The following is a 27,113-nucleotide window of genomic DNA, read 5'->3' on the forward strand; positions in this document are numbered from 1 at the left end:
ATATTATCTCAGTGGGATAGAGGAGGGTTATATATTATCTCAGTGGGATAGAGGAGGGTTATATATTATCTCAGTGGGATAGAGGAGGGTTATATATTATATCAGTGGGGAGGAGGGTTAGTTAGAAGGACACTTACGTATTCTGGCTTGTTCTCCAGTAGGGTCCGGATCCTATTTACAGCAGGAGGAGTCTGGAAGAACAACCAGAGGAAAGGGGTTGATGATCATTCACGACAGTGCAGTCTTCCAGCAGATTACCACCCTGCATCTGAAGCTAAGCAGGGTTGTTCCTGGTCAGTCCCTGGATGGGAGACCAGATGCTGCTGGAAGTGGTGTTGGAGGGCCAGTAGGAGGTGCCCTTTCCTCTGAGACATTGCCCTGTGTAGGGTGCAGTTTTTTGGATGGGACGTTAAACCGGTGTCCACACTCTCTGTGGTGACTAAAGTTAACACGCCACTTATGGTAACAGTAGGGGTGTTAACGCCGGTGTCCTGACTAAATTACCAATCTGACCCTCATAAGGTCACCTACTCATCCCCAGCTTTCATTGGCAAGATAAGCCAACACAACTGTTTTTCCCCTACCACCAACAGAAAGGTCCCACTTCTAGCCATCACTCTGGTTGTAATTCCTATGGTGTCCACAAGATGGCAGAAGTGTATGTGCAAAGTTTCAGACGGATAACTTGAAGTATGCGCAAACTACATGATATTTAGTGTGAAGTCACCCAGGTACATTTGGTCATATCGTGAAGGAGACATTCGCATTCATATTACATTTTTCTGCAAGAATATCGTCAAATCTGTAATCTGTAAATTGGACAGTGCAGTTATATTAACAAGAACTTAAGCTTTCTGCCGATATAAGACACTTCTCTGTACAGCCATTTGTGGTTTCTCTAAAATCTGTGATCGTGACAAGGCGCTGCATGTCCGGTTGACGGGACGCTGGTCCCTAAGAAGGGATCCAAACATGTTTATCAAATCGTTATTTGTCACATGCGCCGAATACAACAGGTAATACAGTGAAATGCTTACTAACAAGCCCTTAACGATGCAGTTTAAAGAAACATACCTTAAAAAAAAGAAATTACAAATAATGATTTGATGCAACAGTAACTAAGATGAGAAGTCTGTCCATAATAAAGAGCCCCTCTGCCTTCTTAAGAACAAATTCGTAATTACAATGGCGGCCTACCCCGGACGACCCCTAACCCGGACGAAGCTAGGCCAATTGTGTGCCACCCTATGGGACTCCCAATCGAACCAGGGTCTGTAGTGACGCCTCTAGCACTGCCTAAGACCGCTGCGCCTCTCGGGAGCCTAGACAGACTCAGATAGTTGGCCTATAGACATATAGAGACAGAGGGGCGCTGTTTCGCAAGTATGAATGCAACTTCTGCAAAGGCTGTTTCACCGTAAATGCTGCACGGCCAATGCAGACACCGGATTGACCATGCAGCGGATTTTACCCGCGAATTCAAAAAATCTACCCACATTTGGCAGGTGGCGAGTGTTAATTTTAGGACTGGCCATGACCAGAATATGTTTAACTTTTGAAGGGTAGGCGCCAGCCATCTCTGGCACCGTGGGTCACCACAACGTGTACCAAGGCGAATAGTGATATCGCTCACTAAGTAGCATTACCATGTTAATATTAAGTTACCGGAGGTAGACCTTCAATGTTAACGCGGGTACATCTCATTGCTAACATTGTAAAGATGTTATTGTGAATCAGAACAATGGGCTGGGAATAGAACTTCCGGTAGGAGAGTTGGTGCTTAATACAACAAACTGGCAGGGTGAAAAATGCCCTAAAATAAGGCTTTTCGCGATTACATAAACTACGGCAAGCAGATTGGACATAGTAATATTATGAAACTGGGCACCATGGCGGATGCAATATACACTTTTATTTTTATATGTCATGTCCAGCCTACCAGACAAATGATAACAAAAAATATTTGGTTAAATCACAATATCTGTAACTACAAGTTCGCTAGCTAAAGCTAGTGTAATCCTAATCGTTAACGATATTAACTAAATAACACACTACTCGATCACTGTTCGTCGAAGTCATTAGGAACATACATAACACACGTTATGAGCTTAACCAGAGAACAACGACATATTTAAAACTACAAACAACTACTAGGGCCCCCCCATTAGCCGGAGTGGCGTAACGTTAGCTAGCTAGCTCACTTTATGTAACTTCGGAGCAAGCGGTCATAACACAAACCGTCAGTTTAGAGAGGAAAATAGCAATGCCGAATACTTCAACACACTTACCAGAGTTAACGCGGCTCTTGTAGCTAATATCTTTCTTTTACTGACAGCTCTGACCGTCGCTCTCGCCACCATAGAGGCAGACATGTTCAGCAGTCTCCAGAAAATTAAACATTAAATGTAGCCCCGTTTGCTAACATGAAAACACCCGTCTGCGCAGGCGTGCGAAAGGGGCCAACATCGGATTAGCAAGCCGAGCCACGATAGGGCGATTCTTTTAGTTGACAGGCAGTTCAGCCAATAGACAAAGTACACTTATGACACCCCCACAAACTTGAGCAACACAACAAAGACATAAGGTCATTTGGCTGGCAACAAAGGTCATTTAAAAAGTTTTATAACCATAACATTGTAGTATCCCCTTTTATGTATGTAGCTACATCGAGTGAATAATAGTCTCAGCAGGAACGCTGCTCGAGTACAAACTGTACAAGCACCGGGGGCTGCCAGTAAACAATTTGAGGAGGCTACATTGAAATGTGATTCAACCTAAAATTGAGTCATTCCAAAACAAAGCCCTTGTGAGGGTTTATTTTCTAAACTAATGACAGAAAGATACTCTGACACAAAAAATATCTGGACATTAAATCACTTTTTTTTTTTGTAAAGAAAGTTTATTTGATGTGCGTTTCTCAGAATACTAGCAGCGGACATTAGCCCAGGGCAGAGGGGCAGAGCTTCACATTACAGCCATCAGTCCCACCAAGCCAAGGCACTGGCCATGAAACGCATCATACAAACAAAAGCATATTTCCACATTTTCCCCTCAACCCCAAATCCCTCACCGATGTACGCAGAACCCCAAATCAACCCTCAGCCCGATCCCATATCCAGTGTTCGAGAGTGTAGATCGATAAGGATAATTAATTTGGTACGCATAAGCAATATGGTGGTAACTACCTCCACCTTGCCCTCTAATGGACAAAGTGGAATTTAATGTTTTGCCATATAACTACACCTGTCCAATCCTCTCAGATCTACACACAAGGGAGCTAGTGGTCCATTTAGGTACAGGTAACCCAGGTAACCCCAGGTAACCCAGATACAGAGCCACATATTCAGTATATGACTCTGCCCAGGTCACTGCAATGACAGCACTACAAAACACTGTGTTAAGAGGGGGCAGGAAGGATCTAGCTAGCTACCATCGTTGGATGTTCTGGCATTTAGGGGCATTTTAATACAAGCTGTCCATTATTATCAATAGTCCCAATTTGTTTCAGGGACAATTCTAAAATCCAGATTTAACCCTCGGCGCATGCACGCAGGAGTGTACAGAGACACACACACACAGCCCGGCTTCAACTACTGTCCAAAATGGAGGAGAGGGGTGTTTGGGAGGACGTCAGTGCACAAGGCAAATTTAACAAATAATCAGTATTATAAAAACAAAATAAAAACACACCGGTGTTGGGGGGTAAAATAACAGGAGAAGCAAAATGTATTTTCAGTTAAAACAATACAACACTTTAAAAAGCTTCTCTGAAACAGTAGGAGTGGTGGTTAAAACATAATACCCTCTCTCTGTTTAGCTGCAGCCCAAATGGCATCCTATTCCCCATGTAGTGCACTACTTTAGAGTCCTATGGGTCCTGGTCAAATGTAGTGCACTACTTTAGAGTCCTATGGGTCCTGGTCAAATGTAGTGCACTACTTTAGTCCTATGGGTCCTGGTCAAATGTAGTGCACTATATAGGGAATAGGGTGCCATTTGGGAGACATGTTCTGTCTGGGGCTCAGACCCTGCCCATTTCCCATGGGAGTCGAGGTTCCAGGATCTGTGTTCCAAGTTCTAGTTTTCGGGTGTTCTAGGTTCAGGCTGGTGGACTGGAAGTTTTGTCCAGACCTCAAGAGGGAGTAGAGTAAAACCCAGAGGTTTGGGGCTAGAGCTGCCTCCCTCTCTCATTCCTTCTCTCCCTCCGTATCTCTTCTCTCTCTCTGGTCTTCAGTCCACTGGGCTCCTCCTGGGATCAGACCGACCCATGTGCCTGCTGGCTAGACCGCCTGGAAAACATGTGGACGCAAGATAGAATTATGGAGGATAGCAAGGAAGAGATGCACTGACAATCAAGGAAGGCAACACAATGCTGTTATTGTTGTAAGTTAGTGAAACATTGAGTAAATCAAATCAAACGTTATTGTTCGCGTAAACAATGCTTATGTTTCTAGCTCCAACAGTGCAGTAATACCTAACAATACACAAAGTCCCAAAAATTAAAATAAAGAAATTAAATACCAGAACGAGCAATATCAGAGTCCGAAACATAAAAATAATAAGAAATAAATACTGAACTAAAATATAAAATGCAACATGTAAAGTGTTTACATCCCTGTTAATGAGCATTTCTCCTTTGCCAAGATAATCCATCCACCTGACAGGTGTGGCACATCAAGAAGTTGATTAAACAGCATGATAATTACACAGGTGCACCTTGTGCTGGGGACAATAAAAGGCCACGCGAAAAAAATTGGCAGTTCTGTCACACAACACAATGCCACAGATGTCCCAAGTTTTGAGGGAGCGTGCAATTGGCATGCTGACTGCAGGAATGTCCACCAGAGCTGTTGACGGAAACTGTAATGTTAATTTCTCTACCATAAGCTGCCTCAAACAAAGTTTTAGAGAACTTGGCAGTACGTCCAACTGGCCTCACAATGGCAGACCACGTGTAACCAAGCCAGCCCAGGACCTCCACATCCGGCTTCTTCACCTGCGGGATCGTCTGAGACCAGACACAGCTGATGAAACTCAAGAGTATTTCCGTCTGTAATAAAGCCTTTTTGTTGGGAAAAACGAATTCTGATTGGCTGGGTCTGGCTCTCCAGTGGGTGGGCCTATGCCCTCCCAGGCCCACCTATGGCTGAGCCCCAGTCAAACACTTCAGAATCCTTTAGGTAAAAAATAAAAATAAAACACTGACCTGCTTGTGGACTAAAAAAGAACACCGCCCTTGCTGTCTCTGCCTGGCCGGTTCCACTCTCTCCACTGGGATTCTCTAACCATGTTACAGGGGCTGAGTCACTGGCTTACTGGTGCTCTTCCATGCCGTCCCTAGGAGGGGTGCGTCACCTGAGTGGGTTGAGTCATTGACGTGATCTTCCTATCTGGGTTGGCGCCACCCCCTTGGGTTGTGCCGCGGTACTTCTCCTGTCTTATCCGGTGTGAATTTAAGTATGCTCTCTTTCTTTCTCTCTCTCGGAGGACCTGAGCCCTAGGACCATGCCTCAGGACTACTTGGCATGATGACTCCTTGCTGTACCCAGTCCACCTGGCCGTGCTGCTGCTCCGGTTTCAACTGTTCTGCCTGCGGCTATGGAACCCTGACCTGTTCACCGGACGTGCTACCTGTCCCAGACCTGCTGTTTTCAACTCTCTAGAGACAGCAGGAGCGGTAGAGATACTCTTAATGATCGGCTATGAAAAACCAACTGACATTTACTCCTGAGGTGCTGACTTGCTGCACCCTCGACAACCACTGTGATTATTATTATTTGACAATGCTGGTCATTTATGAACATTTGAACATCTTGGCCATGTTCTGTTATAATCTCCAGCCAGAAGAGGACTGGCCACCCCTCATAGCCTGGTATCTCGTCTAGGCTTCTCTCCTAGGGTGATGTTGTCTTATCCTCGGGAGTTATGTTCCCCTAGCAGCCCATGTATGCGTTACCAAGCCTTGACTATCTGCTTCCCTGTTTGGGTTTTTAGGCATGGTTCCTGTCTCTACAGCACTTTGAGAAAGTACAGCTGATTCGGAAAGAGAACAGGCTATTAATAACAGTATTGAGACCCGTGTGCTTGTGGATCAAAACCACACTGACCTGCTTGTGGATTCAAAACACACTGACCTGCTTGTGGATTCAAAACACACTGACCTGCTTGTGGAACTCACGAACACACACTGACCTGCTTGTGGATTCAAAACACACTTGACCTGCTTGTGGATTCAAAACCACGGACCTGCTTGTGGATTCAAAACCACGGACCTGCTTTTGTGGATTCAAACACACGGACCTGCTTGTGGACTCAAAAACACTCAGCTGATAACCTGCCCTCTGTCGCGACATTTCAAAAGTCACACTGGACCTGCTTTGTCGGACTCGATATCACCAAATGTTTGTGTTTGATGGTGTCACTTTTCTTCCCTACCTCCTGTTAGAACGAGGACGTCCGCCACCAAATCAACCACTCAGAGTGTGTACATAACGCTGCGTGATGGTGGTGATGCTACGTGATTTGTGTGTCGCAGCGTCATATGTGTGATGAAATCATTGCACTCTTACTCCCAGTACTCTCCTACATCTCTGCATTAGATATCTCTTGGCCACTGCCCCTAGAGCAGCTCAAAGACGGACCATATAACATTCCACACAGCCCAACTTCTCGTGGCATACATGGACAAGACACAGTCTGGATCCACCGAGAAGGACTAGAACCACGCCAAAGACAGTCCAGCTAGGAGAGACCGAGAATACAAACCAACTATCCTGCTCAGCACCTCAAGCGCGCATAGCCTTTCCAGATGAAAAGCACACGAACTAATAGAATTAGATCATCCTCTACATCCGGACGAGCTAGCTCCTTTCCCCCAGAAGGTACATGCAAGAAGAAGACAGCAACATCTCGCTCACGTCACCAGACGAGCAGTAGAACAACATGGACACGAGCCAAGAATAGCTAGGGCACAAACGGCGCCAGCACCCTATCTTAGAGAGACCAGAAGCCTAAGTATTCAGTCCTACGCTCCAGAGAACACGACACGAATAGCAGCACCACCAAATAACCGACGAGCAGCCAGGACGCTAAAGGAAGATCAGACAACCCATCAAGGCCCAGCAGATACAGAATTGCGTAGATGAGTCCAATTGAGCCCGAGTCCAGAGACGATGGTCACAAAGCGAGCGCGGCCGTGTGGTGACGAGTGCGCTTAGTGATAACTTCTCATCCATCCTACGCGACAGAGTCATAAGCAGCCAGCAGTCCAGCTCGAAGCAGGAACAGACAACGGACAAGCAGGAGCAGGCCCACCACATCAGTGCGCAGAGGAAGCGCAGAGAGCAACCAGCCAGGGCGCGAGAGTGAGCATCAGGGAAGGAGGCAGAGGAACTCCAGTACGTGTCCATGGCCCGGGTCGCTCCCTGGTGGTCGGGGGCGAGACTACCTGCTTAGATCGTGAGGGCGTTGTGACATGTCCCCACTACAGGACTAGTCCTGCATCGCTGCATCTTCCCCGGTCAGCCTCCAGCAAGGTCCGCACCCCATGACGCCCGGCTCCCATGCCCACCCTCAAGCCGACTCTCGCGCCCCACAAAGATCCACTGCCTTCCCTCCGACGTTCTGGGGGTCCTCCTGCTCAGCGACGCTGCCCTAGACCTAGGCGAAGACCCCACATACGCAAGAAGGAGATTGACAACGCCACCCCACACAACGACACCACCACACCGAAACAAAGTCCTAAAAGAACCTGCCCAGACAACCCACCATACCCCCGAGCTAGAACGCCACTCACTTCACTCTCGGGGGCGGCGTGCGCGGCGGGGCTCTGAGTGAGACAAGTCCGATTTGCATGAAGATGTTGGGGGGCCGACGTCCTCGGGATAGGAGGAAGCCCCGTCATCCTGCCAAGCACGCGCGGGGGGGCTTGCGGGTGTGCTCTTAGGGTAGCGCGCGCATTGGTCCTCTTCAAAAGCACTCAGCTGTGTCATGCTCGGACTTTTCAAACAGAAGGGGAACTCCTGAGAAGATTCAACACATATGTGCTGTCAATAAACCTCAGGTCAAAGAAGTTCGGTTACACTGGCCCAAACAGCTTAGAGCTACCTGAATTTTCTAACCATTCAGAACAATAGCAGTTACGTCAGGAGGGTAGTAGTCGGATAACTACATCTGACTAGCGTAACTCGCAGGAGGTAGGAGTGGAGAATACATAACCCATCTGACATAGCGTACTACAGCGAGCGGTAAGTAGATGAAATACTAACATCTGACTTAGTGTTAACTCAGCGGAGTAGTAGTGGATACTAACCATGCTCGACTAGCGTACTCAGGAGAGGATAGTTAGTGAATACAAACCAATCTGGACATAGCAGTACTCAGGAGGGTACGGGTAGCTGGACTACTAACCATACTGCACTACGATACTCCAGGAGAGGTAGGTAGTGCGATAACTCAACATCTGCACTACGTACTCAGGAGAGGTAGGTAGCTGGATACGACACCATTCTGCACTAGCGTCATCAAGGAGAAGGTAGTACGTGAAATACATAACCATCTGCACTAGCTTACTCAGGAGGAGGTAGTAGTTACTACTCGATAGATCAGCGGAATACTAATACTCCATCTGAGACTCAGCGTACTTAGGAGGCGTAGGTAGTGATACTGAACCATTCACTCGGTAATCGAACAAGACAACAAAACAACAAAAAAAACAGAGAGAGATACAGATAAGGTAGGTTAGGAGAACAACCACAAGCACGGAAGGTATCAGAGGGTAGGATAGTGGATACTAACCATCTGACCTAGCGTACTCAGGAGGGTAGGTAGTGAATACTAAACCATCTGACTAGCGTACTCAGGAGGGTAGGTAGTGGATACTAACCAACTGACTAACGTACTCAGGAGGGTAGGTAGTGAATACTAACCATCTGACTAGTGTACTCAGGAGGGTAGGTAGTGAATACTAACCATCTGACTAGCGTACTCAGAGGGTAGGTAGTGGATACTAACCATCTGATAGTGTACTCAGGAGGGTAGTTAGTGAATACTAACCATCTGACTAGTGTACTCAGAAGGGTAGGTAGTGGATACTAACCATCTGACTAGTGTACTCAGGAGGGTAGGCCTGACTGGCGTTCCAAACACTCTTCGACCATTAATGAACGCCTTCATGATGAAGTTGGTCACTATGAAGGAGAGACGAGACAGAAGAGGGAGAGAGAGACAGAAGGGATTGCTGTGAGGTCAGTGCCAATAGTCAGACAGACAGACACCTACTTTTCCTGGACAGAGAGAGACAGACCGAGAGAGAGACAGACGGAGACAGAGAGAGACGACACACTACTTTTCCTGGACAGAGAGAGACAGACGGAGACAGAGAGGACAGACACCTACTTCTCCTGGACAGGCAGACAGACAGACAGACAGAGAGAGACAGACAGCAAGAGAGAGACAGAGAGACACCTATCTTCTCCTGGACAGGCAGACAGACAGACAGACAGAGAGAGAGACAGAGAGAGACAGAGAGACACCTACTTCTCCTGGACAGGCCAGCTCCCAGGTTATGGTAGGTCAAAGGATCTGAGAGAACAACAACATAGTGACATCTCACTGGTTCTCAATCTCCTGGCCTCGGACTGCTGCAGGGTGAGCAGGCTTTATTAGAACCAGCAATACAACATCAAACTGTTGTAAGCTGGTCAGGGGCGACGCGGCAGTGGCGGAGCCGGTCAGCGACGACGCGGCGTGCCGGGTTGGGCCGCAGACGGCGGGATGAATCAAAAGCCAGCACATACCATAGCGCCACTCAACCCCCCCACGTTAACCGACCCTCACGCTCCTCAACCCCTCCACGTTTACCGACACTCGACCCATAGCGCCACTCAACCCCCCCCACGTTTACCGACCTCAGCTCTCAACCCCCTCACGTTTACCGACCCTCGACCCATAGCGCCACTCAACCCCCCACGTTTACCGACCCTCAGCTTCTCAACCCCCTCCACGTTTACCGACCCTCGACCCATAGCGCCACTCAACCCCCCCCACGTTTACCGACCCTCGACCCATAGCTCCACTCAACCCCCTCCACGTTTACCGACCCTTGACCCAAAGCTCCACTTAACCCCCTCCACGTTTACCAACCCTGACCCATAGCGCCACTCAACCCCCTCCACGTTTACCGACCCTCGACCCATAGCTCCACTCAACCCCCTCCACGTTTACCGACCCTCGACCCATAGCTCCACTCAACCCCCCCACGTTTACCGACCCTCGACCATAGCGCCACTCAACCCCCTCCACGTTTACCGACCCTCGACCCATAGCGCCACTCAATCCCCTCCACGTTTACCGACCCTTGACCCATAGCTCCACTCAACCCCCTCCACATTTACCGACCCTCAGCTCCTCAAACCCCCCACGTTTACCGACCCTCAGCTCCTCAAACCCCCCCACGTTTACCAACCCTCGACCCATAGCTCCACTCAACCCCTGCAGTTTACCGACCCTCGACCCATAGCTTACTGTCTAGAAAACTGTGCTAGGAGTTGAAAAGAATAAATGAAGTCAGTCTAGTACTGACCCTCGATGACGATGTACTTAGAGGTCCACTGCTTGTTGAAGGTGGTGAGAGCTGCGCTCTGTCTGATGGAGATGACATGTTCTCTGAAGTCAAAGGTCTCGGTGTAGAACTGCAGCAGGCCCAGCCACAGAGCCCCTACACACTCCACGTTCCTCTGCTGCCAGCGCTCAGGCTAGAGATAGAGCGAGAAAGAGAGATTTGATCTTAAATATACCTTTATTTGCCCAAATAGTTACAGCGCATTCTGAAAGTTCAGACCCTTTAACTTATCGTTTTTTGCTCTTCAATCTAAACACAATACCCCATAATGAAAGCAAAAAAACAGGTTTAGACATTTTTACAAATGTATAAAATTTTAAAAGAAATATCATATTCACATAAGTATTCAGACCCTTTAATCAGTACTTTGTTGACGCGCCATTGGCAGTGATTAAAGCCTTGATTCTTCTTGGGTATGACGCTACAAGCATGGCACACCTGTATTTGTGGAGTTTCTCCCATTCTTTTCTGCAGATCCTCTCAAGCTCTGTCAGGTTGGATGGGGAGCGTCAATGCACAGCTATTTTCAGGTCTCTCCAGAGGTGTTCGATCGGGTTCAAGTCAGGGCTCTGGCTGGGCAACTCAAAGACATTCAGAGACTTGTCCCGAACTCCTGCGTTGTCTTGGCTGTGTTTTTAGGGTCGTCGTCCTTTTGGAAATTGAACCTTCGCCCCAATTTGAGGTCCTGAGCGTTCTGGAGCAGGTTTATCAAGAATCTCTCTGTACTTTGCTCCGTTCATCTTTGCCTCGATCCTGACTAGTCTCCCAGTCCCTGCCGCTGCAAAACATCCCCACAGCATGATGCTGCCACCACCATGCTTCACTGTAGGAATGGTGCAATCTTTCCTCCAGGCGTGACATTCTTGGTTTCATCAGACCAGAGAATCTTGTTTCTCATGGTCAGAGTCCTGTGTTCTTGGGGACCTTCAATGTTGCAGAAATTTGTTGGTACACTTCCCCAGATCTGTGCCTCGACACAATCCTATCTCAGCGCTCTACAGACAATTCCTTCAACCTCATGGCTTGTTTTTTGCTCTGACATGCACTGTCAACTGTGGGACCTTATATAGACAGGTGTGTGCCTAACCAAATCATGTTCAATCAATTGAATTTACCACAGGTGGACTCCAATCAAGTTGTCGAAACATCTCAAGGATGATCAATGGAAACAAGATCAATGGAAACAAGATGTTTACTCCATGTGTAACTCTGTGTTGTCTGTTCACACTGCTATGCTTTATCTTGGCCAGGTCGCAGTTGCAAATGAGAACTTGTTCTCAACTAGCCTACCTGGTTAAATAAAGGTGAAAAAATAATAATAATAATTAAAAAAAAAATTAAAACAACCTATTTAATTTTAACAGACTACAAAGTTAGAAACCAAGCCCCACTCCTCGACCACTGCCCATAGAACCCCCCCGCGACCATATATAGTGCCTTCAGAAAGTATTCACACCGATGACTTTTTACACCTTTTGTTGAGTTACAAAGTGGAAATTAAAATTGACTTGTAATTTTTTGTCAACAATCTACACAAAATACTCTAATGTCAAAGTGGAAGACAAATGTATTTTTTTATTGATGTTAAATAAAATACTAATATATTTTGAATAGGTCAGTATTCAACCCCAAGTCAATACATGTTAGTCACCTTTAGCATCGATTACAGCTAAGAGTCCTTCTGGGTAAATCTCTAAGAGTGATTACAGCTGTGGGTCCTTCTGGGTAAATCTCTAAGAGTGATTACAGCTGAGAGTCCTTCTGGGTAAATTCTCTAGAGGTGATTACAGCTGTGGTCCTTCTGGGTAAATCTCTAAGAGTGATTACAGCTGTGAGTCTTTCTGGGTAAATCTCTAAGAGTGATTACAAGCTGAGAGTCCTTCTGGGTAAAAAATCTCTAAGAGTGATTACAGCTGAGAGTCCTTCTGGGTAAATCTCTAAGAGTGATTACAGCTGTGGGTCCTTCTGGGTAAATCTCTAAGAGCTTTCCACACCTGGATTGTTAAACATTTGCCCATTATTCTTCTTAAGCTCTGTCAAATTGTTTGTTGATTTTCAAGACGATTTAAGTCAAAACAAACATTCAATGTCGTCTTGGAAAGTAACTCCAGTGTAGAATTGGCCATGCGTTTTAAGTAATGTCCTGCTACAAGGTGGATTTGTCTCCCAATGTCTGGTGGAAAGCAGACCAGGTTTTCCTCTAGATTTCTTTCCACAGGGCCGTGGGGTGAGACAGGGATGCAGCTTGAGCCCCACCCTCTTCAACATATATATCAACGAATTGGTGAGGGCACTAGAACAGTCTGCAGCACCGGGCCTCACCCTACTAGAATCTGAAGTCAAAAGTCTACTGTTTGCTGATGATCTGTTGCCTCTGTCACCAACCAAGGAGGGCCTACAGCAGCACCTAGATCTTCTGCACAGATTCTGTCTGACGTCGACCCTGACAGTAATTGTCAGTAAGACCAAAATAATGGTTTTCCAAAAAAAGGTCCAGTTGCCAGGTCCACAAATACAAATTCCATCTAGACACCGTTGCCCTAGAGCACACAAAAAACTATTCATACCTCGGCCTAAACATCAGCGCCACAGGTAACTTCCACAAAGCTGTGAACGATCTGAGAGACAAGGCAAGAAGGGCCTTCTATGCCATCAAAAGGAACATAACATTCGACATACCAATTAGGATCTGGCTAAAAATACTGGAATCAGTTATAGAACCCATTGCCCTTTATGGTTGAGGTCTGGGGTCCGCTCACCAACCAAGAATTCACAAAATGGGACAGCAAAAAAGACTGCATGCAGGATTCTGCAAAAATATCCTCTGTGTACAACGTAAAACACCAAATAATGCATGCAGAGCAGAATTAGGCCGATACCCTCTAATTATCAAAATCCAGAAAATAGTCGTTAAATTCTACAACCACCTAAAAGGAAGCGTTTCCCAAACCTTCCATAACAAAGCCCTCACCTACAGAGAGATGAACCTGGAGAAGAGTCCCCTAAGCAAGCTGGTCCTGGGGCTCTGTTCACAAACACAAACAGATCCCACGGAGCCCCAGGACAGCAACACAATTAGACCCAACCAAATCATGAGAAAACAAAAAGATCATTACTTGACACATTGGAAAGAATGAACAAAAAAACAGAGCAAACTAGAATGCTATTTGGCCCTAAACAGAGAGTACACAGTGGCAGAATACCTGACCACTGTGACTGACCCAAACTTAAGGAAAGCTTTGACTATGTACAGACTCAGTGAGCATAGCCTTGCTATTGAGAAAGGCCGCAGTAGGCAGACCTGGCTCTCAAGAGAAGACAGGCTATGTGCTCACTGCCCACAAAATGAGGTGGAAACTGAGCTGCACATCCTAACCTCCTGCCCAATGTATGACCATATTAGAGACACATATTTCCCTCAGATTACACAGAGACCCACAAAGAATTAGAAAACACACCCAATTTTGATAAACTCCCATATCTATTGGGTTAAATACCACAGTGTTCATCACAGCAGCAAGATTTGTGACCTGTTGCCACAAGAAAAGGTCAACCAGTGAAGAACAAACACCATTGTAAATACAACCTGTATTTATGTTTATTTAATTCCGGTGACACACCAGCTGAGTGACTCACTAGGTTTTCCAGATCATCGTAGAAGTAGACGTTCCATCCATCCACTAGTACCTCTGGCTTCTCCTCCCCGTCATAAATCTACAAAACACACATTAAGTTACATCAAACACACAACGCTAACAGCAGTGTTTACAACAACCTCATATTTTCAAAACCTCTAAAATAAAGCCCATTCACACAATGTAAAACAGCAGGGCTTCCAGACTGTTTAGTCCTATTAGCCTATCAGATAGTGCATAATAACATGTAGGCAAATGGCCCTCTATTCAGAACATTCTGGAGCCCTTTGACAGTGAAAAATAGCAACAACAACAATGGATGACAATCACTGGTTTAGGTTGCAGATCAAATCTACTTCCTGCTTGGATATATTTGATTACACAGTGCCTTCGGAAAGTATTCAGACCCCTTGACGTTTTCCACATTTTGTTACAGCCTTATTCTAAAATGTACTACATTTCCCCCCCCCCTCATCAACCTTCACAAGCAAAAACAGGTTTAGAAATTGACTCATTCATTAAATATATAATAAATTGTGAAATATTACATTTACATACAGTTTAAGTTTACATACACTTAGGTTGGAGTCATTAAAACCCGTTTTTCAACCACTCTACAAATTTCTTGTTAACAAACTATAGTTTTGGCAAGTCGGTTAGGACATCTACTTGATGCATGACAAGTCATTTTTCCAACAATTGTTTACAGATTATTTCACTGTATCACAATTCCAGTGGGTCAGAAGTTTACGTACGCTAAGTTGACTGTGCCTTTAAACAGCTTAGAAAATTCCAGAAAATGATGTCATGGTTTTAGAAGCTTCTGATAGGCTAGTACTCAGTACTTTGTTGAAGCACCTCAGGCAGCGATTACAGAGTCTTCTTGGGTATGACGCGACAAGCTTGGCACACCTGTATTTGAGGAGTTTCTCCATTCTTCTCGGCAGATCCTCTTAAACTCTGTCAGGTTGGATGGGGAGCGTCGCTGCACAGTTTTTTTCAGGTCTCTCCAGAGATGTTCGATCAGGTTCAAGTCCGGGCTCTGGCTGGGCCACTCAAGGACATTCAGAGACTTGTTCCGAAGCCACTCCTGTGCTGTGTGCTTTGGGTCGTTGTCCTGTTGGAAGGTGAACCTTCGCCCTAGTCTGAGGTCCTGAGCGCTCTGGAGCAGGTTTTCATCAAGGATCTCTCTGTACTTTGCTCCGTTCATCTTTGCCTTGAACCTGAATAGTCTCCAAATCCATGCTGCTGAAAAACATCCCCACAGCATAATGCTAACACCACCATGCTTCACTTTAGGGATGATGCCAGGTTTCCTCCAGACAGGACACTTGACATTTAGGCCAAATAGTAATCTTGGTTTTATCAGACCAGAGAATCTTTAGGTGCCTTTTGACAAACTCCAAGCGGGCTGTCATGTGCCTTTAACTGAGGGGCTTTGATCTGGTCACTCTACCAAGAAGGCCTGATGGGTGGAGTGCTGCAGAGATGGTTATCCTTCTGGAAGGTTCTCCTATTTCCTCAGAGGAGCTCTGTCAGAGTGACCATTGGGTTCTTGGTCACCTCCCTGACCAAGGTCCTTCTCCCCCGATTGCTCAGTTTGGCCGAGCGGTCAGCTATAAGAAGAGTCTTGGTGGTTACAAACTTCTTCCATTTTAGAATGATGGAGGCCACTGTGTTCTTGGGGACCTGCAATGCTGCAGAAATGTTTTGGTACCCTTCCCCAGATCTGTGCCTCGACACCATCCTGTCTCGGAGCTCTAGGGTCAATTCCTTCGACCAAGTTGTAGAAACATCTCAAGGATGATCAATGGAAACAAGATGCACCTGATCTACATGTTTTTTGTCTCATAGCAAAGGGTCTGAATACTTGTGTAAATAAAATGTCTGTTTTGAATGTTTTATAAAATAGATTAAAAAAAAAAAAAAAAGTTTTCTGTTTTTGCTTTGTCATTATGGGGTATTGTGTGTAGATTGCGGAGTATTTTTTAAATCCACGTTAGATTAAGGCTGTAACGTAACAAAATGTGGAAAGAGTAAAAGGGGTCTGAATGCTTTCCGAAGGCACTGTATGTTCTATATATATTTATGTTTTATCAAACCATCTCAGTAGTCTTTTTTCTCAATTAAAGATGCAATATCTGCATAGTGCTCCGCCATTTCCTAGTTGGTAAAATTATAGTTTGCTTAATTTCAGTTTATGGCAAAACAAGCAAGTATTGTGTAGAGAATCATTGTACCATCTGAATCGCTGTGAAATATATTTTCCATAACCAAAAATATTGTATACTAAACAAAAATGTAAACGCAACATGTAAAGTCTTGGTCCTATGTTTTAGGAGCCGAAATAAAACACCCCAGAAATTTTCGCACAAAAAGCTTATTTCTCTCATATGTTGTTCACACATTTGTTTACATCCCTGTTAGTGAGCGTTTCTCCTTTGCCAAGATTATCCATCCACCTGACAGGTGTGTGCACCTTGTGCTGGGTACAATAAAAGGCCTCCCTACAATGTGCAATTGTGTCACACAACACAATGCCACAGACGTTTTGAGGGAGCGTGCAATTGGCCTGCCACCAGAGCTGTTGGCAGATAATTGCTCTTAAAACTGCTCTTAAACGCAAGTAAAACTAAATGCATGCTCTTCAACCGCCCATTATTTCTATCTCTACTTTGCACTTTCTTCCACTGCAAATCTACCATTCCAGTGTTTTACTTGCTATATTGTATTTACTTCGCCACCATGGCCTTTTTTTGCCTTCACCTCCCTAATCTCACCTCATTTGCTCACATTGTATATAGACTTATTTTTCTACTGTATTATTGACTGTATGTTTGTTTTACTCCATGTGTAACTCTGTTGTTGTATGTGTCAAATTGCTTTGCTTTATCTTGGCCAGGTCGCAATTGTAAATGAGAACTTGTTCTCAACTAGCCTACTTGGTTAAATAAAGGTGAAATAAAAACAAAAAAATAATTGAATGTTCATTTGTCTACAATAAGCCGCCTCCAACGTCATTTTAGAGAATTTGGCAGTACGTCCAACCAGCCTCACAACCACGTGTAACCAAGCCAGCCCAGGACCTCCACATACGGCTTCTTCAACTGCGGGATCGTCTGAGACCAGGCTGATGAAAATTAAGAGCATTTCTGTCTGTAATGATGCCCTTTTGTGGGGAGAAACTAATTCTGATTGGCTCCCCAGTGGGTGGGCCGATGCCCTCCCATGTCCACTCATGGCTGCATCGCTTCACAGTCGTGAAATCCATAGATTAGGATCTAATGAATTTATTTAAAATTGACCGATTTCCTTATATGAACTGTACCCTCAGTAAAATCTTTGAAAATGTTACATGTTCCGTTTATATTTTTGTTCAGTATATTTTCAGCTGTAGTACAGGTGGGTTCTCTGTGTCTTACCTCCTGTAGTACAGGTATAACAGGTGGGTTCCTCTGTGTCTTACCTCCTGTAGTACAGGTATAACAGGTTGTTCCTCTGTGTCTACCTCCTGTATAAATGTAATAACAGGTGGGTTTCTCTGTGTCTTACCCTCCTGTAGTACAAGTATAAACATGGTCTAACTGTGTCTTACCTGTAGTACAGCTGTATAACAGGTGTGGTTCCCTCTGTGTCTCACCTCCTGTAGTGAACAGACATAACCAGTGGGTCCTCTGTGTCTTACTCCCTGTAGTACAACGGTATACACAGGTTGGGTTCTCTGTAGTCTTTACTCCTGTAGTACAGTAAACAGGTGGGTTCCTTGTGTCTTACCTCCTGTAGTACAGGTGGTGGTCTCTGTGTCTTACCTCCTGTAGTACAGGTATACAGGGTGGTGTTGCCATCGTGTGTCCTTACCTCCTGTAGTACAGGTATACCGGGTTCCCCTCTGTGTCTTACCTCTGTAGTACAGGTATACAGGTGGTGTTCCTCTGTGTCTTACTCTGTAGTACAGGTATAAACAGGTGGGTTCTCTGTTCTTACCTCCTGTAGTACAGGGTATAACAGGTGGGTCTCTGTTCTTACTCCTGTAGCTCAGGTATACAGGTGGTTCCTCTATGCTACCTCCTGTAGTACAGTATAACAGGTGTGTTCCTCTGTGTCATTCCTCCTGTAGTACAGGTATACACGGTGTGTTCTCTGTGATCTTACCTCCGTAGTACAGGAGTAATATACAGCGGTTGGTTGTCTGTGTCTTACCTCCTGTAGTAAGGTATAACCACGGTGGGTTCCTCTTCTTACCACTCCTTTAGTACAGGTATAACAGTGGTTCCTCTGTGTCTTACCTCCTGTAGACAAGGTAATAACGGTGGGTTCCTCTGTGTCTACACTCCTGTCAGTACTTATAACAGGTGGGTTCTCTGTGTCTTACCTCCTGTAGTACAGGTAAACAGGTGGTTCCTCTGTGTTTACCTCTCTGTAGTACAAGGTATAACAGGTTGTCAGTCTTGTCTTACCCTCCTGTACAGATAAAGGTGGTTCCTCTGTGTCTTACCTCTGTAGTACAGGTATAAACAGTGGGTTCTCTGTGTCTTACTCCTGTAGTACAGGTTAACAGTGGGTTCTCTGTGTCTTACCTCCTGTAGTACGGTAACAGTTGGGTTCTCTGTGTCTTACCTCCTGTAGTACAGGTATAACAGGTGGTTCCTCTGTGTCTACCTCCGTAGTACAGGTATCAAACGGTGTGTTCCTCTGTGTCTTACCTCTGTAGTACAGGTCATAACAAGGTGGCCTCCCTCTTCTTACTCGTTGACAGGCCTATAATGGTTGTGAGGAAAACGCACATCAGGGTGAAGCCATAGACGAACCGACGCCTCGACGCTCGACCGATTCACACACTAGACAGACATAATATTCAAACATCCAACTAGACCAGGGGACACTATAGATATTATAAAACATCCCCTCTAAACTACCGACCCAGGGGACAACATAGATGTTAAAACATCCCCTTGAACTAGACCAGGGGACAACATCGATATTTAAGCAACATCCCCTTTAACTTAGACCAGGGCACACAGATATTAAAACATCCTTTAACTAGACCAGGGGACAACATAGATATTAAAACATCCCCTTTAACTAGACCAGGGGAACATAGATATTAAAACAATCCGCTTAACTAGACAGGGGACAACATAGATATTTAAAACATCCCCTTTAACTAGACAGGGGCAAATATAGTATTAAAATATCCCCTTTAACATAGACCAGGACAACAGATATTAAAACATCCCTTTAACTAGACAAGGGGACAACATAGATATTAAAAATCCTTCACTAGACCGGGGACAACATAGATATTAAAACATCCCCTTTAACTAGACAGGGACAACATAGATATTAAACAACCCCTTTACCTAGACAGGGGACAACATAGATATTAAACATCCCTTTAAAACTAGACCAGGGGACAACATAAGATATTAAAACATCCCCTTTTAACTAGACAGGGGGACAACATAGATATTAAAACAACCCTTTAACTAGACCAGGGGACAAAAGATCATTAAAACATCCCTTTAACTAGACAGGGGACAACAGATACTGTAACTCCTAACTGCCGGGACAACATAGATATTAAAACATCCCCTTTAACTAGACCAGGGACAACATAAGATATTAAAACATCCCTTTGTAACTAGACCAGGGGACACACATAGATATTAAACACAACCCTTTAACTAGGATCCAGGGACAACATGGTAATGCCCTTAACGTGACAGGGAACACAGATATTTAAACAGTGTCGCTCTTTAACGCTAGATACCCACAGGCAGCAAGATTTAACTCCCTTTAATCTAGACCAGCGGGACCAGTATAACACCATAACTAGACGGCAATGCTCAATAGCGTGTTCCTAACGTGCGCTCCATCAGTTGCGTAGTGCCTACGTGTGCATCAGTGTTTGCCGTAGTGCTAACGTGCTGCTCCATCAGTGTTTGCGTTAGTGCCTAAGCGCTGCTCCATCACGTGTGTAGTGCCTAACGTGCTGCTCCATCAGTGTTGTAGTGCTAACGTGCTGCTCCATCAGTGTTGCGTAGTAGCTAACGTGCTGCTCCCAGCAGTGTTGTGTAGTGCTAACGTGCTGCTCCATCAGTTGTAAGTCAACGTGTGCTCCATCAGTGGTGTAGTCCTAACGTGCTCTCCATCAGTTTGTGTAGTGACCTAACGTGCTGCTCCATCAGTGTTGTGTAGTGGCCTAACGTGCTGCTCCATCAGTGTATGGTTAAGTTCCTAACGTGCTGCTCAATCAGTGTTGCGTAGTGCCATAACGTGCTGTTCCATCAGTGTTGGTAGTGCCTAACGTGCTGCTCCATCAGTGTTGTGTAATGTGCCCTAACGTGCTGGCTCGCATCAGTGTTTGGTAGTCCTAAGTCGCTGCTCCATCAGTGTTGCGTAGTGCCTAACGGAGCTGCTCCTCAGTGTTGCGTAGTGCCTAACGTGCTGCTCCATCAGTGTTGCGTAGTGCCTAACGTGCTGCTCCATCAGTGTTGCGTAGTTGCCTAACGTGCTGCTCCTCAGTGTTGCGTAGTGCCTAACGTGCTGCTCCATCAGTGTTGCGTAGTGCCTAACGTGCTGCTCCATCAGTGTTGCGATGCTAACGTGCTGCCTCAGTGTCGTATGCCTAACGTGCTGCTCCATGCAGTGTTGCGATAGTGGCCTAACGTGCTGCTCCATCAGTGTTGCGTAGTTCCTAACGTGCTGCTCCATCATGTTGCGTAGTTCCTAACGTGCTGCTCCATCAGTGTTGCGTAGTGCCTAACGTGCTGCCCATCAGTGTTGCGTAGTTCCTAACGTGCTGCTCCATCAAGTGTTGTATCTAACGTGCGCTCATCAGTGTTGCTATCTAAGTGCTGCTCCATCAGTGTTGCGTAGTTCCTAACGTGCTGCTCCATCAGTGTTGCGTAGTGCTAACGTGCTGCTCCATCAGTGTTGCGTAGTGCCTAACGTGCTGCTCCATCAGTGTGCGTAGTTCTAACGTGCTGCTCCATCAGTGTTGCGTAGTCTAACGTGCTGCTCCATCAGTGTTGCTAGTCTAAGTCGCTCATCAGTGTGCGTGTCCTAACGTGCTGCTCCATCAGTGTGCTATGCCTAACGCTGCTCCATCAGTGTGCGTAGTGCCTAACGTGCTGCTCCACAGTGTTGTGGGTATTCCTAACGTGCTGCTCCATCAGTTGGTATCAACGTGCTGCTCATCACGTGTAGTTCCAAGTCTGCTCCATCACGTGTTGGACTCACCTTACAAGCCTTCATGACGTAGCACAGCGTCTTGACCCGCGGGTCGATGTCAGCGTAGGACGCACAGACCGTGTGTTGTGCAAAGCCACGGTGTTGTAGAGGGATATGCTCCCTCCAGGCCCGTTCTGAGTGGTAGAACTTGACGATGGGGACTTTAGCTGTCGTGATGGAAGGATGTTTTCAGACTGGGGGACACAGATTATCACAGGTCAGACACTGACCCATATCTACATTATCACAGGGTGAGACCCTGACCCATAGTCTACATTATCAAGGTGCAGACCTGACCCACACCTACATTATCACAGGGTCCAGACAACCACACTACATTATCACAGGTCCAACCCACCCACACCTACATTATCACAGGGTCCATACACCAACCAACACCTACATTATCACAGGGTCCATAACCGACCCATATTCTACATTATCACAGGTGAGACACAACCACACTACATTATCACAGGCCAGAAACACCACACCTACATTATCACAGGGTCCATACACCGACCCATATTCTACATTATCACAGGGTGCAGACACACACCCACACCTACATTATCACAGGTCCAGCCACGACCTATTCTACATTCTCACGGGTCCAGACACTGACCCATATCTACATTATCACAGGGTCCAGACACCGACCATATTCTACATTCTCACAGGTCCGACCCTGACCCATAGTCTACATTATCACAGGGTCAGACACCGACCCATAGTCTACATTATCACAGGGTCCAGACCCTGACCATAGTCTACATTATCACAGGGTCCAGCCCCGACCATAGTCTAATTATCACAGGGTCCAGACACCGACCCATATTCTACATTATCACAGGGTCCAGACACCGACCCATATTCTACATTCTCACAGGTCCAGACCGACCCATATCTACATTATCACAGGTCCAGACACCGACCCATATTCTACATTCTCAAGGGTCCAGACACTGACCCATATCTACATTATCACAGGGTGCAGACACCAACCCACACCTACATTATCACAGGTCCAGCCACCGACCCATATCTAATTCTCACAGGGTCCAGACCACGACTATATACTACATTCTCACAGGTCCAACACTGACCATATTCTACATTATCACAGGGTCCAGCCACCGACCCAATATCTACATTCTCACAGGGTCCAGACACCAACCCACACCTACATTATCACAGGGTCCAGACACCAACCCACACCTACATTATACAGGGTCCATACACGACCATATTCCATTATCACAGGGTGCAGACACCAACCCACACCTACATTATCACATGGTCAGCCACGACCCATATTCTACATTCTCACAGGTCCAGACACTGACCCATATTACAATATCACAGGGTCCAGCCACCGACCCATATTCTACATTCTCACAGGGTCCAGCACAAGACCAATATTCTACATTCTCACAGGGTCCAGACCTGACCATATTCTACATTCTCACAGGGTCCAGACACTGACCAAATTCTACATTCTCACAGGGTCCAGAACACCGACCCATATTCTACATTCTCACAGGGTCCAGACACCAACCCACACCTACATTATCACAGGTCAGCACACGACCCAATTCTACATTCTCACAGGGTCCAGACACTGACCCATATTCTACATTCTCACAGGGTCCAGAAACTGACATATTCTACATTCTCACAGGGTCCAGACACTGACCCATATCTTACATTCTCACAGGGTCCAGACACTGACCATATCTCAACATCTCACAGGGTCCAGACCCTGACCCATATTCTACATTCTCACAGGGTGCAGACACCAACCCACACCTACATTATCCAAGGGTCCAGCCACCGACCCATATTCTACATTCTCACAGGGTCCAGACATGACCCATATTCTACATTCTCAAGTCCAGAATGACCCATATTCTACATTCTCACAGGGTCCAGCCACCGACCCATATTCTACATTCTCACAGGTCCAGACACTCGACCATATTCTACAATTCTCACAGGGTCCAGACACGACCCATATTCTACATTCTCACAGGGTCCAGAACACTGACCCATATTCTACATTCTTCACAGGGTCCAGACACTGACCCATATTCTACATTCTCACAGGTCAGACCCGACCCATATTCTACATTCTCCACAGGGTCCAGACACGACCATATTCTACATTTCTCACAGGTCAGACACCGACCATATCTACATTCTCACGGGTCCAACACTGACCCATATTCACATTATCACAGTGTCCAGCCACCGACACATACTAACATATCACAGTGTCCAGCCACCGACCCATATACTACATTCTCACAGGTCCAGCCACCGACCATATTCTACATTCTCACAGGGTCCAGCCACCGACCCATATTCTACATTCTCACAGTGTCCAGCCACCGACCCATATATATACATTATCACAGTGTCCAGCCACCGACCCATATACTACATTATCACGGGTCCAGCACCGACCCATATACTACTCAGGTCCAGCAACCGCCCATATACTACATTATCACAGTGTCCAGCCACCGACCCATATAATACATTATCACAGGGTCCAGCACCGACTATATACTACATTATCACAGGGTCCAGACACCGACCCATATACTACATTATCACAGGGTCCAGACACCGACCTATATACTCAATTATCACAGGTGCAGGCACTGACCTATATACTACTTTATCACAGGGTCCAGCCACCGACCCATATATACTACATATACTCACAAGGGTCCAGACACCGACCTATATACTACATTATCACAAGGGTGCAGGCACTGACCTATATATACATTATCACAGGGTCCAGGCACCGACCCATATTCTACATTATCACAGCGTCCCAGCCATGACGCTGCGGTGTCTTCTCAGCAGTCTGGCCAGAGACTCTATGATGCTGATACAGTCCAGACCCTGCAGGAGACAAGGATTTGGTTCAAAACAGGGTTCCAGAAGAGGTGTGTTTATGGGATTCACTTAATGGTTTATCGATAGAGAGAATAGTTGTCTTGATAAGGGTGGAGAAGAGAGAGAGAGAAGCAGAGAGTCGGGGGGACAAGACAGACAGAAAGATAATTACTTCAGCGGTCTCCTGTCCATCCAGCATCATGCAGATGTCCAGGTCACTCTGCTTGAAGCCGAAGCCGTTCTTCGACGAACCAAAGAGCCTCAGGCTGGCACCTTGTCAATCAATCAAGCAACCAGTCAACCAATCAGTTAAAGTATGGAACCTGTCAATCACAATAAATAACCTACAGATCTCCTGTATCATCTGTATCAGGTGTGGCGTCTCACCTGTGAACTGTCGTTTGACAAAGCTCTCGAGGTCCAGTAGGATGTGTTCTCTCACTCCCACCTCCACCTCATCTGGAGCAAAGTCTCCTGGGAAATTACATCAATAACAGTCAATTCTGGGAAATATTAACTTAAACCTATTTAAAGTAACTATGTGGAATGGTACATACTATACAGAATGTACAGATCCTTTGATGAACAGGTAACACAGACCGGCAGACTTAAGGTAGCACTGCTGGCAGACAGGTAGACAGGCAGACAGACAGACAGGCAGACAGACTTACGGTAACACTGCTGGCAGGCAGACAGGCAGACTTACGGTAACACTGCTGGCAGGCAGACAGGCAGACAGACTTACGGTAACACTGCTGGCAGGCAGACAGGCAGACAGACAGACTTACGGTAACACTGCTGGCAGGCAGACAGACAGACAGGCAGACAGACAGACTTACGGTACCACTGCTGACAGACAGGCAGACTTACGGTAACACTGCTGGCAGACAGGCAGACTTACGGTAACACTGCTGGCAGACAGACAGACTTACGGTAACACTGCTGGCAGACAGGCAGGCAGACAGACAGACTTACGGTAACACTGCTGGCAGACAGACAGACAGACTTACGGTAGCACTGCTGGCAGGCGGTGTTGAGTGTTGTGAGGAAGGCAGGTGTCATGGGAGGGAGAGGGGCTAGCTGAACCCTCTGGAAGTCTTCAGGACAGTCCTTCTTTAGATGGCCGTCCCGCTTACACACACTACACACCACTGTGTGGGACTGACACACACACAGAAACACAAGGTTAGTGCGTGTGTTGCAAATGCTAACAGTTTCAGACTTTGTTTGCAAGAACGTGAAAAGAAAATGTGAGTATAGCTTGGTGTGATCACGTGGTCGTATCTACCCTGCCGCGGGTGAAGGCCTGTCTGGTAAACCCATAGCAGAGAACACTGGTCCCCTCGGTCCTGTTGTCTGGTGATGCCTGCTTGGGCGGGTCCTCTGGTACTGTGGGTGGGGCTACCTCATCCTCCTCATCCAATGACCCTGGAGTGTCTAGGTCTGGCCCCTCGTCATCAGAGAGAAGCTCCTCTCCCGAGACCTCGTCCAATGGGAACAGGTCTTCGTCCTCTGTGGTCACACTGTCTCGGTGAGGTCTGGGATATACTTCCTCCTCCTCTTCAGACAGACTGTTCTTCCCCAAGTCCTCCTTTTCTTTCTCTTGATTGGACTCTGAAGGGCTCTCCTCCTCTTCCTCCTCCTCTTCCTCCTCACAGTCAGAATCCTGCTGAACATCAGCCTCTACTTTCTCCTGATTGGCTGCCTGGGATTCCAGGATGACATCGCTCAACCCTGATTGAACAAGGCCAACGTCACTCTGATCCTTCTGTCCAGGCCCTGGCTTGTGATTGGCTCCTTGCTGCTCTGCTGTCTTGTGGTTGGCTGAGGGATGCCTGAGGGGCAGGGCGAAGTACTTGTAGGTAGATTTGAGGCAGTGAAGAATGTACTCGTACATCTTTTGGCTGTTCAACGTACGAGCCACGTTCCTCTTTACCGCAAACGGATCTAAACACACATAACCTCATTAAATCATAAACTTGTGTCAAAATACTAACTTGTGTGTATCTATGTCCTGATTTGCTAATCAACTGTTCCCTTTCACAAAGTCTACCCGGCAACAGCTTACACAGGTCTGGCATAAACAACTGTTTCATTTCACAAAGTCTACCCGGCAACAGCTTACACAGGTCTGGCATAAACAACTGTTTCCTTTCACAAAGTCTACCCGGCAACAGCTTACACAGGTCTGGCATTCAAAGTGAAAAATAGGGGACCTTAATCCGGTTAACGTAAGGCTCCCTGTAGAATACGGGACCTGTAGCTACACGGTGCTGGGTTGAACCACCACCGGTTAACCGGCTCCACGGACCACGTAAGAAAGCTCCCCAATGCTAAAACATGTTGGTTACTGGAGTCTGATGGTTAGAGGAGGGTGGTTATGGTTGTTTCATACCCTCCACGGCAATGCGTTTCTTGGGCCAGTCCTTGTCCTCCCGTGATAGGACGAGGCTGGTGCGCACGCTGATGACACACTCCGCCATGTTGAACTCCAGCGAATAGAAGCGAAGCATCTCCACCCACAGGAGACCCACCGCTGGAGGAGAGGCAGAGCCTCTGGAACACCAGAGGAGCCTGGAGAGAGACACAATAAGTGTCCACTGACAATATGTTGAGCCACCACAGATCAGAGTCGCCCCCCCCCCCCCCAAAGCCCAGGGTAGTCGCCCCCCTCCCTCCCAAGCCCAGGGTAGAGTCACCTCCCTCCCCCCAGC

The 27,113-nt window shown here is 46.5% G+C and overlaps 2 protein-coding genes across 2 annotated transcripts in view; both read right to left on the reverse strand.

The window, feature by feature from the left end:
- Positions 1 to 2,442, reverse strand: part of LOC112074971 (iron-sulfur cluster assembly 1 homolog, mitochondrial) — a 4,792-nt gene extending 2,350 nt beyond the window's left edge. The window contains exons 1-2 of the mRNA XM_024142037.2: positions 2,289 to 2,442; positions 138 to 191 (exon numbers count right to left, since the gene is read on the reverse strand). Of these exons, the coding sequence (XP_023997805.2) occupies positions 138 to 191; positions 2,289 to 2,372 (138 nt within the window). The 5' untranslated portion in view covers positions 2,373 to 2,442. The remainder of the gene's footprint in view (positions 1 to 137; positions 192 to 2,288) is intronic.
- Positions 2,443 to 9,039: 6,597 nt separating this feature from the next.
- The window catches only part of LOC112074970 (terminal uridylyltransferase 7), a 29,924-nt gene continuing 11,850 nt past the window's right edge, over positions 9,040 to 27,113 (reverse strand). Inside the window, 16 exon segments of the mRNA XM_070440727.1 lie at positions 9,040 to 9,188; positions 9,538 to 9,582; positions 10,583 to 10,754; positions 14,258 to 14,335; positions 17,679 to 17,767; positions 17,809 to 17,812; positions 21,499 to 21,566; positions 21,569 to 21,627; positions 21,629 to 21,665; positions 21,668 to 21,683; positions 24,346 to 24,405; positions 24,572 to 24,672; positions 24,787 to 24,873; positions 25,410 to 25,560; positions 25,688 to 26,346; positions 26,795 to 26,999. Of these exon segments, the coding sequence (XP_070296828.1) occupies positions 9,040 to 9,188; positions 9,538 to 9,582; positions 10,583 to 10,754; positions 14,258 to 14,335; positions 17,679 to 17,767; positions 17,809 to 17,812; positions 21,499 to 21,566; positions 21,569 to 21,627; positions 21,629 to 21,665; positions 21,668 to 21,683; positions 24,346 to 24,405; positions 24,572 to 24,672; positions 24,787 to 24,873; positions 25,410 to 25,560; positions 25,688 to 26,346; positions 26,795 to 26,999 (1,980 nt within the window).

Source organism: Salvelinus sp. IW2-2015, unplaced genomic scaffold, assembly GCF_002910315.2.
Source record: "Salvelinus sp. IW2-2015 unplaced genomic scaffold, ASM291031v2 Un_scaffold2908, whole genome shotgun sequence".
Taxonomy (NCBI): Eukaryota; Metazoa; Chordata; class Actinopteri; order Salmoniformes; family Salmonidae; genus Salvelinus; species Salvelinus sp. IW2-2015.